General features: G+C 42.2%; 1 protein-coding gene across 1 annotated transcript in view; it reads left to right on the top strand.

Moving 5' to 3' along the window:
- Positions 1-5,593, top strand: part of MATN1 (matrilin 1) — a 21,545-nt gene extending 15,952 nt beyond the window's left edge. The window contains exons 6-8 of the mRNA XM_009645828.2: positions 1,160-1,312; positions 3,885-3,965; positions 5,544-5,593. Coding sequence (XP_009644123.1) covers positions 1,160-1,312; positions 3,885-3,965; positions 5,544-5,593 — 284 coding nt within the window. The remainder of the gene's footprint in view (positions 1-1,159; positions 1,313-3,884; positions 3,966-5,543) is intronic.
- The last annotated feature ends 5,683 nt before the right edge of the window (positions 5,594-11,276 follow it).

Here is an 11,276-nt window from a genome sequence, read left to right as displayed (position 1 = left end):
GCTGAACAAGTTTCCAGTCTCCCGACATCTCTGTGTTAAATGGATGCAGCCCATGTGAATACACTCATGAATTGCTAAATCCTTTGCTTCCTTTCAACTTCAGTCTCGACCACTAGATGGGACTAAGGGCTAGCACATGATAATAAAGGTCAGGTACGAGCTCATGAAAAGCTGATGTTTACAAAGCAAGTTGACATGTTATGTGGATGTTCAGCTCTTCTAAAACAAAAGGTCCTTATAAACAGTATCTATAGAATCTATTCCTCTGTGATGATAAAACTTTATGCCTTGCTTCTTCCTTTTCTCTTGTCCCTACACAGAAATCTCCGACATCTGCTCATAAGTGATTTCAGTGGGATAAGTATATGCTTATAACTAGACTCCAAACTTGTTCCTTGAGCTGAACTTCGAAAAATATTGGACACATCCAGAGGTAGAAAGACAAGGCAAAAAGGGGAGGAGGGGAAACCATTACCAGTGTCTAGACACAGACAAGTAGAGACAAATATTTTGAAACAGGGGTTAACTAGTATCACCATTCAAGTCAATGGGAAAACTGCAGTTCCGTTCAATAGAAACAGGTTTAAGCCAGAGGTGCCCAATGAATCCCTTGGCAGTGGAGGCATAGTACCTCGAAATGTTCTTAACTCACAAGATGGGTTGCTCTTGTCAACCTATATGAGTTGCAGTTTTAGAAAGAGATTCAGCTAGAGTTTTGCTGAACCCCATTGCACAGGGGATGTTGCCACTACATGGGTTGATGAATGGTGGCTGCATGCTATTTTGAAAACTTCCAGTGTTTCCTTTTGCTGTATTATCGCTTCCTCATCAGTTGGATGCATGATCCTGTCAAGGTCTTACGATCATCTGTCCTTTCTTGTATCTCCAAAACATTGTTCTTGTGGTGACGGTGGCCATTGTCTGGATAATTCTAGTAAGACATTGCCTGCAAAAAGTATTTTGGAACCCTAGTTTACCTGGTTGGAAAAAATCTATAATAGTAGAGGGTAAAGGGGTTAATTTCCCAGTTAACATCTGCAGAGCTATGTGGAGACTGTAGGTCCAGAAGGTGAGCAAGGATGTACAAACTGACGGGATTGGTACCAGAGCAGCGAGATGCTCCGCAGTTGTCCAACTGACAGGCTCCCATTGCTCGCAGGCTTTAGGATGTTTGCTGTGGGAGTTGGCAACGCGGTTGAGGATGAGCTGAGGGAAATTGCTTCAGAACCAGTAGCCGAGCACTACTTCTACACAGCTGACTTCAGAACCATCAGCAAGATCGGGAAAAAGCTGCAAATGAAAATCTGCGTTGGTAAGAGTGGGGGACTGGGGAGAGGGGGGATTTAGTCACAGAATTTGAAGTCTGGAAGCAGGAAAAAAATGCCCCTTCAAATGGATGTTACAAACAGCTCTCTGTTCTCACTGTATTGAGTTTGCAGGGTACTTGGAAGGATCACGAGACATCAACAGTTTGGGTGGTTACCTGAACCTTAGCCACCCCTACACCTCATCCATCTCCCTCTCTCACAAACTGCCTTCTCCTTCCCTTTTCCTCCACTCTTCTCCCCTTCCTCCCCTTCCTCTTCAGTAATGATGAATTCATGCTGTACCAGGTCCTGAGAATAGCCAAAAGTGACATAAAGAAAGAGTTGCTTTTAAAAGAGAAGCTAAGGTTTGATTTATTTGGCTTAATATGAAGATCATCACAATATTGGACATCTGTTGAAGCTTGCTAACCACTGGCTGCTCCTACAGTCAAACAGGCACTACAAGGGTGATGCATTTCAAGTAAAAATAAGCATCTAGTTTCTTCCACATGACTCATAGGTGTCTAAATTTGGGCGACATGAATGCTAAATTGCCCAGGTTTGGATAGCCTACTGAAGCAAAGGCTGAGAGGACAGACTGGGACACAGACTTGACAAGAGGATGTAAAGAATAACATAAAAGTTAAAGACTATTGACCTGGATATAACCTCAGTCTAAAAATTTTTGAAAAAAAAAAAAAAAACAAAAACTACCACAGTTATTTTGGATTTTTATTTCAAAGGAATCATATGCCTCCTGTGAAATATTGGCTCTTTGCAATGCATCTGCTGGATCAGGCAGATTACAGTGAATCCCAAACACTCAGGCTCCATTTAAGACATTGAATACCTTGCAGCACTTCTGAGAGCTACACTGCCAGGCTTATCGGGGACCTGGCGCTCTCTTGTCAAGTCTAGATGCTCAGGCTCCTTTATCTTGCTAGGCAAATGTTTCCTTCCTGTTCCCAGCAAGATACATTGCACACAGCTCTGATGGGGTTCATTTAGTTCCCAAGAGAGCTCTGTCAAGCTCAGCTCTACTTCCAATGAGTGTGTAGACCTGCTCTTGAGTGCCCCATGGCCCCACGCAATGCAGAGACCTCCACTGCTCTCATGGCACATAGATACGCTCTACAGCATCAACTGGATGAAATAATACACATTGCGAAAAGTTAATCTCTTTTTTCCCTTTCTTTGCAATTTTTATCATTGATATTTGTGTCAAAAAGAAGAGCTATCCATGTAAATATTAGTGGGTTAGCAGTAGGTGACTCATCTGTTTTTCCCTGTGAGTTCATATCAGAGAGAAAAAGTACTTGGGAAGTTAGAGGCCTTGCCTCAGGAAAATCGGATTTGGTTCCTTGCTTCACTACAGATGTCCTGGGTCATGCTGGGCAGGTGCCCTGTTCTCCAGATTCCTAAAGATGGGACCTTCCTTTCCTCCTGGGGAAGTCTGGGAGGGACAACACCCTCCAGGGTCCTGTGTCTGCAGAGCCTGGTAGCCAGGCTTGCAAGATAAAGACTCTCTTTGCCATGGCTAGTTTAAAAAGCAGGAGTCGATCCAAGAACAAGATGACGGGACCTATATGAAAACCCCCTACATCTAGTATTTAAATATCTTTTGAGAAAGCAAGTACATTTAGACTTCAGCTTTCAAAAAAGTAAAAATAATTTTCCAAAAAAGTACTTTTTTGCAAAAAGCTCATTTAACATTAAAAAAAAAATAAAGAAAGGAAAGGAAATATTTGTATTTGTTTGATTTCCAGTGCCAGCTTGTGTTTATCAACAGATGGCTAGAAGTCTTCTCTTAATATTCAGCTTCAGTTTACTCATGACTGGTTTAATCCTGTTGCGTTTTTGTGCAAGTGATGGCCTTTCCCTTAAAAAGTCCTTCTCCTGTTTACTGCTTCTATTTGCTAGGCAGTTGAGCTGGCTCAGTGTGGTCTTGTAAACATCTTCTTTCTTTTCCCAGTCATCTCAGTATCCTTTTTTGCTCCTATTCCCGTTTAAGCTTATTTTTCTTGAAGAACATATGTAAATTATTGACATAGATTAGCAAACTGATTAGTGCACATCAGTCCACCTGCTCAAGAAATGGAGTGCTGAAGCAAAGCTCAAACTTGACTCTCAGATGGTAAACAGTGCCTCCAAAGTTTCATTTCACAAAAGTTTATGAGCAGCAAAGAGCATGGCCCACCACGGTGATGTTATTGGGATGAAAACTAGCAAGCAGAGATTGTTTTGAGCACTGTCTTTGGTCAGATTCAAATTTTTGGGGTGAAATTTATGCATCAATAATAGAGCTTAGTAGGTTTTTCAGGAAAACTGGAAATCTGGGAAAGATAATATTTTGCACAGGGCGTGGCCTATATAACAAGAAAATGTGGGATTCTCTTGTCATCTGAGGTTCAAGCCAGAAGTGATGAGTCAGATAATTAGGAGGAATGATATTTTCATTTCCTTCACTTTTGTGATAAAGAAAATAAGAATTGCTTTGTTTCAGTTGTCTCAGTGATTTTTGATTTAATCCTTTTTTTTGTGCCACTTAACCCATCTTCTTGATATTCCAATCCACAGAGGAAGATCCATGTGAATGTAAATCTATTGTGAAGTTCCAGACCAAAGTAGAAGGCCTCATAAACTCATTGCAGCAGAAATATATCCTTCAGAAGTTGTCTTTGTTCAGAACTCAGGGGGTTGGGCTGTGCTTTCTGGAAGGACCAGTGGGGGAAAGTCTATTTTTTGAGGGAGGAGGTTGGGTACAGGTGTTCAGGAAGCTGGGAAACGAGACATTTGGGTTATAAATGTGTATAATCAGAAGAGTCTCTGCTCCAGAATGCACAGCTAGTGGTCTGACACAGAATAAGTAGAACAAAACCAACAGAGCCAAAGTAGAATATGTCAACCATTTCAAGACAGCAATGAGCTGTAGGCACCAATACCTAGGTCAGTTTTTAGAAAGATGCTTAAATGGTGCCAATGTGACTATTGTGGAAGCATGGGTCGTGCATGGGATGATGTTGCTACTTCCATAAGCTGCAGGTCCTGTGAAGCAGGTCAGAATGGGATGGCTGAAAGCAGCAGTGACAGGCACTGGACTATGGGCAGATGAAACCACTGGTGCACACAGGCAGCTGATTCACTCAGTTATTAAAGCTCCATGGACGGGATTCTTTTTATCTGACGGTAAATGCCTACAGCGCAAACGTCTGAGATGGCTGCCTAAATTCCTCCACAGCACTGGAGGGGAAGAGGATTTTCTGCAGCAAACCACCTCTGGCTGGATAGTTGGTGGTTTGGATAAAGTCAGAGGGACAGGTGCAGTAGTCAGAGGGATAGGTCCAATTTCTCCCAGCTGTCTAAACCTCGGTTATGAGAGACTGACTCTCATGTAACGGCTTGCTGCAAACATCTCCGGTGAGGTGAGTTGGATCCCATCTGAACTGAACTTGTGGGACTGTGTTCTGCCATGCTGGGTCCTGTCATATCGCACAAAAAACACGAGTAAGTGATTGAAAGAGAAACAAGAAAAAGAAAAAAGTTGTGAAAAAGATTCAAACGTCTTAAGGGGAGAGGAATTAGTAAAACCCAGGGGGGTGGGGGCTGACATAGGGCTAGGGAGATTTTTCATGACTGAGAATAAGGAGAGAATATAATTTTAAAAGCAACATTCTAATTTATTCACATATTTCTGTGCTTTGCTATGTCAGTTGCACAGTATATTTCCTACTCTTTAACTCAAATTGAGTGAAATCCATGACTTATGTTATGCAAAAGGTCAGAGTAAATCAGTAGTTCTCACCCAGTGGGTTGCCGCTCCCAGTCACACCATGAAAAGCAATTAGTGGAAAGAGCAGAAAATTGCGACACACTATATAACTCTAAGAAAAGCACTCTGCTCCACTCTTCATGCAACCCATACTGCTCAAGGTCAGGAATTCTCTGTCAACCGCTCAAAACACACTCCAATCATTCTCACATTTTTTACTCTTCCTTTTACAGTAAATTTATAGATGCAGGTAAGTGTGTGTGCATGCATGAACATTTTCTACCTTCAGTAAAAGTTCATCAATCTGAACAGTTCGGAAAATGCCAGAGTAGATGATGACAGCATTCCTTTGCTACCTGCTCCCAGCAAGGTAGCTCCATTCTTTATCTGTTCTGCAAGCCAGGGGAGGACTCGAGCAATGAATCACTAATGCGCACTGTCATTTTTTCCCCTTAACTCTTGCTCACTGGAAGCTCTGGCAAAAAGGATCGAAGCCCTGGAGAACAAGATCATCTAAGATCCCCAAACAATATTATTTCCCTCCTGCCTAATGTAACAAAACTAGAACTCCTTCACTTACAAGGGAGGGCAGCTCAGCCACAGTGCTATGGCCAGCTTGTATTTTGTTAAACGGTCTAGGCTACCTGCATTTGTTTAAAAGGAAAGAAGTATAACAGTAGAGCAGGCATTGTATAACAGGCAGAGCACTGTGTGTGACTGAGAGCTGGACCATGTTAACATTTGTTGCATCGTATAGAGTGCATATATTAAAAAGAAAACTGAAAAGATTTGGTTTTGATTTAAAGCTTAATATATATATGTGTTAATAAGTACTTGATTACGAGTTCTGTGAATCCTTGCTGTGTTCTTCTGCATCTTTTGTTTCTATGCATGAGATAATTTAATTTAAAAGTCAAAGTGACTTACAATCAACTCAGATGCTGAGTGTAAAATGTCAAAGCCTCTGACCAGCTTATTATTGTAAGCATGACGCATTTGTCAGTAAATAGGTGAAATATAGTAATGATCTCTGAGTGTGCGTTGCAAACAAGATAGTATAGGATGCTGCTGCTAGTCGGGTTTATCTCTAGCTGCTGTACAATATAAAAAGAAAAAAAGCTCAGCTTTCCTAGCCAGTGAACACTCTCACAATGTCTCAGTGAACTAGCACCTGAGCTAGACCTCTTCTGGGTAGGTCCTGATAACGTGCAATGAGCCAGCAGCTGTGGCTCTGTGTTACGCAAGGCAGTACTGTTAACAACAGCCCCAGGAGATGTGCCCCTGCTCCTCAGCCCTCTCGTCCCCACATCCTCAACTGACGCTACAAAACGTCATTAGCACCTAAAACCCAGGGAACTGCTGCCGGAGCTGCTGCCGATGGAAGCGGTGCCTTCATCACTGCGGTGACCAGAGGCTCATAGCTCCTTCGTTATCCCACACCTCTAAGCACCTTCAAAGCCAGTAAGTTCATCTCAACACCTTTCGGACTCTTCTTCTCTTCCTGGATTCCCGGCACTGGCAAGACAGAAAAGTGGTGTGGGCTGGAAGCATCTGATGCTGCCTGTCTCCTACAGCTGTAGTCTGGCTGCGCGCGGAGCAAAGAGGCCGTGTTTATTCACGGCACAATGGCCCACCATTGAACATGAGCACAAGGGATTGGGTTGGGAGGGTGTTTTAGTTTTATTTTTTTGTATCAAAATATTTATACTTGAGACTATGTGAAAAGCTTTTTCAGAACAACTTGGCCTCTTCAGAAATGTCACCACAGCAGATGTGTTTTGGGGGAATATTAAAAGTTTGCTGAAAATTTTAAAAGCAAATTGAACTTATTTCTTTGCATAAGCTTTTGGGCAGTTGCCTGACAACACCACCTCTCTATAGTCTTGTTAGTAGGTAGGAAAGCCTCCATCTCATGTTACAACTGTTTATTTCAATGGAAGAGAAGAAACAGCTCCATAGAGAAACTGAGAGCCTTCTCTCAAAAAAAAAAGCCTCTTTTACAACAAAAATAATTTCTTTTACTCTTGGACTTACAGGAATGAGTCAACACATTTCTAAGCATTAGCTCAAGGACTACAGTCAGTTCTTGATAGCAAAACCTCATCCTCTCAGTCAAATCTTGTATAGTCCAGATCCCAGAGTAACCACTACCAACTCCTGAACTTCTAGCGATAGGATTTCTGTTCTCTAATTTTACACATATAAAATCTAGACCTCTAACCTTGAGCTTCTCATTTGTTTCTCAATAGAAACAGACACCACAGAACACGTGTCAGAATTATCTAATGTACGCCTCTTAGTGAGACCAAGCAGCACCTTAGCTTATTTCTCCTTATAGATCATAACGACTCCTTCAGAGTCATGCAACTAACTTCTGAACAGCTCACATGGGGCAACTGAGGCTCCTCTACTGCCATCTGAGGAATCTTTTTTCCTGGTTATGTGGAAGCACTTTCCATCTTAAAGAGAATATATTTATAATGGGGGCAGAAGAACCTGTGTAGTAAGCAGAAGGCAAGGCTTCTGCACACTCTGGTTCTCAACTTGTCTTTTTATCAAGGACTATCAGCAGCTGAGCTCCTGATACAGTGCAGAATCTCACCTCACTGTTGAATAACACTGCATATCAGCACAGTGTTACAGCCAATTCCAGGAAAAAGCATTTGCAAGCCAGGATTCTGAATTCATGCAGACAAAAAGGGTCATACAAACAAGCTATGGAAAGGACTGGTGAGGAAGCCAGTGAGTAGCAATCCAGGAGGCAAGTGTGAAAGCAAGACGGAACATACAGGGCTGTAATGGTTCATCTCCATGAGTCAGGAATAATGGATCCATAATGGTTGTGGGTGAGAAGATGTGGAGGTCCAGGAGCTGATCAAACAAGCCTATGTATCATCTTTTCACTGTTGCTTAATGAATTGTTGATCCTATTGTCTTTCCCTGTTTGAAACCAGGGTTCAAGTACAACCCAGAAAACATCAAAGATGATGGAAATAATTAACAGTTCTCACCATGTACCCTACTGGTTTCACTGGGTAATGGACTGGGCTCAAAAATCCTCCCGGCACCATATGCCCAGGGATGAGTCAAAAGGGTTTTTTTACCATGACAAAGCCAGGAAAAGAGATAACAGCAATTCCTGGCCAGAGCAAAGTCCAGTAATCAATTGGGCTTTGAGAAATGCAGAGGGATCCATGCCAACGACAGCTCAGGGGCTGGAAACCTCACTGCTTGTCAGCCTGATCCCACCAGATGAGGTGGGGATAAAGCCATGTGTGTAGCTGTGAGCCTCATTTATTACTCTCAGAAATGAGATGAGACTCTAACTGTGTTGAAATTGTTGTGTTGTGGCACAGGGTTTCAAAGAAAATAGAACTTTTTGACCATAAAGTTGCTGTTTCTGTCATGTTCGTACAGCCTAGTACTCATCTGGTCCTCAGGGAATACATGGCTTAATGTAATGTCCAGGTTCCCTAACGTATTTCTGGACTTCTTATTCTTTACCCTGGTTTTCTCCTTTTCCTTTTTTTCTATGCCTCTTCAATCTAACAGCTGATCAGAGGCAATTCACTTCCATCTAATAAAGGATGACAGTATTCTTTTTCTTCTAGCTATAATCAGTTTGCAAATCATGGAAATGAGCTCCTGTAGTTAATTTTCTTATATGCCTATTTATTCTTTACATGCCTTGAAAGTAAAATGTAATAGTCTCAGGAACTAAAAGATGGATTTGATTTTAATTCCTATCATGGCAGCCATGGAAATGCCTGCATGGTAAGATATTACTATTGTCGTTCTGCAGTTTAAGCCGTTTGGCTGACTTTTTCTGGTAATGGGATAAATTAATGTAAAGTGAGGGCTGGATCTTCACCTCCACAGAAAACTTCATCCATTCAGCCTACCTTGCCCATTGCAAGTTTATTCCAACAACTTCCATAAAATTCAATGTTGTGCATGTCTTTGGGGAGAAAAATCATCCCCAGCCCTTTCTAGAGAGGCTGATCCAGATGGGACCATGCCTAAGGGCCAGTGACTCGAACTGGGATGTGAGGAGCTGATACACCAAGCATTGCTCTTTCAAACCTCTGCAAGCCACTTTCAGGAAGGACCTAAGAGACTTTAGGTCTTCCTAAATCTCCAAGTTCCTTGTTTCAGAGCAATACTCCTTGATGCTGCAAAGAAATGCCCCTCCATGCAGACATAGCAGCTCTTGTTTTCAGGTTTTATGGAGAGCATGCCACTATATGTGTCTTTCCTAAAGTTTGTCTGTCCATCCATCCATCCATCCATCCATCCATCCATCCATCCACCCACCCCACCAATCAGTCAAGTAGCAATCTTCATGTTTCTCTATACTATGGTCTTTACTCATTGAAAACCACAATCCAAGCTCACCTTTTGGCATCACCAGGCCTACTTCATGTAGTAAAATCCTCTGCAAGGAACACAACATAGGAGTGGGCCATAAATAATTTGCAGGTGTAAACAGAAAAGAATGCTTTCCCAGTGCTCTGCAATGGCAGGAGGGCCAGGATATATTAACAGGCACAGAATTGCTTCTGTAACTAATATTTTGTTTTGTGTTACAGATAAAGCAGAACTAAACTAATTAACAATTATTTTTCCTCCCTTCTCGCTTCTCCTGGCTTAAAACAACAAAAGAGCTCTTGCATCTCCAAAGTCAATTAGTCACTGGGCTAGAACATAGGCTTTTGACATTGTAATTAGACTTCATTAATGGATCGCCAACGGCAGCAAGATGGAAACCTACTAAATGAGTCTCTCTTTGCATTTTCTTTCAGCTAATTACATGCTTATCTTGGAAACAAAAGATGCTGCACACAATGAAAAAAACACTTATATGTCCCAAATTGTGGAGTGATGGGCTTATAGTGAAAGCCTCCTCCTTGCTGGAGGTTGTAAAATGATCCTTCTGCAGACGTAGAACTTCTTTCCCCTCCCTTTGCTGCTGCATCCTACATATGACCAGTCCTTCTCTCCACGCTGCCACCAAGTCCCAAGTTCCTTTAGATCTTTTGGCAAAATAATTTATAAAACGCTGTTCTCTGAGTATGGAAAAAATACTTGAGCACTTTTTCCTCACCTCCCTGTGGGTGCTGAGCATGCCCTCAAAAGACTGGAGCCTCCACTGCTCCCAAAGGCAGGAGGAAAGCTCTGCCTTCCATCAGAGCCCTTTTGCCAACACGATCCCTCTGGGGAAGCAATTTTCTCATGCAGGTCATTGATATTATAACACAGGGCCATTAGTAATCAAATAAAAAAGTGCTTTCAATTAAACTGAGGGCTTCTAGCATGGTAACATCTTTCAATAGCAATTTGTAACACTAATACAGTGTAATTGCTGCTAATGAATGGGTAGGTAGCAGACCAGTTATTATTATGATTTTTTCCAAGCAACATCAGGCAGTGAAACCTGTCTCAGGCTGCATGAATTTACTGTTTCTTGTGAAAAGCAGCGAGCTTCCTCTCCCTTAGTCCTCCGAGGTAATTCAGTGAGCAGACAGTTTAAGGTGCTAGTAAATTTATGTTGTGTAAATTATTATTTGTCATTTTATGTTCAACTTGGGAAGAGACTTCAACAAGCCAGAATATGCTACCCTGCGTAATTCCTTTAATGATGAACTTGATAAGGATCAGAGCTCTGGCAATAAATTGTAAGTAGCTTTATACTTCAGATAGTCATTTGGATTTATTTATTTTTTAATCACCAATCATGGCAGGAACTGTTTTGCAAGTTTTACAAATGTTGTGGTATTTTACTGTTCTGTGGCTTATTCCCACTATTATATCCTGCACAGATTAGACTAGAGATAATGATAAATGCTGAGCAGTTATCTGTCCTCAGGTAGTGCTGTGTTCTTTGGGGGGGATCAGATTGCTATCCCTTCTCCGTGGATGGAGAAAATGAACTCTAAGGACGCAGAGCAGGTGGCATCATAAAGTGCTGGATGCATCATACAAGGCACTGTAGGGGTGGGTAGGGAGGGAGACACCTTGCTCTCTGGGGCTGTCCTAAAGCAGATGAATCACAGAATCACAGAGTCCCAGAATGGCAGGGGTTGGAAGGGACCTCGGGAGATCACTGAGTCCGACCCCCCTGCTCGAGCAGGCTCACCCAGAGCAGGGTGCACAGGACATCGTCCAGGCAGGGTTTGAATATCACCAGAGAAGGAAACTCA

The sequence above is a fragment of the Egretta garzetta genome, unplaced genomic scaffold (genome assembly GCF_000687185.1).
Source record: "Egretta garzetta isolate BGI_Z169 unplaced genomic scaffold, ASM68718v1 scaffold368, whole genome shotgun sequence".
Classification (NCBI taxonomy): Eukaryota; Metazoa; Chordata; class Aves; order Pelecaniformes; family Ardeidae; genus Egretta; species Egretta garzetta.
Note: the sequence above shows the minus strand (reverse complement) of the source record. Positions and strands in the feature narration are given on the sequence as shown.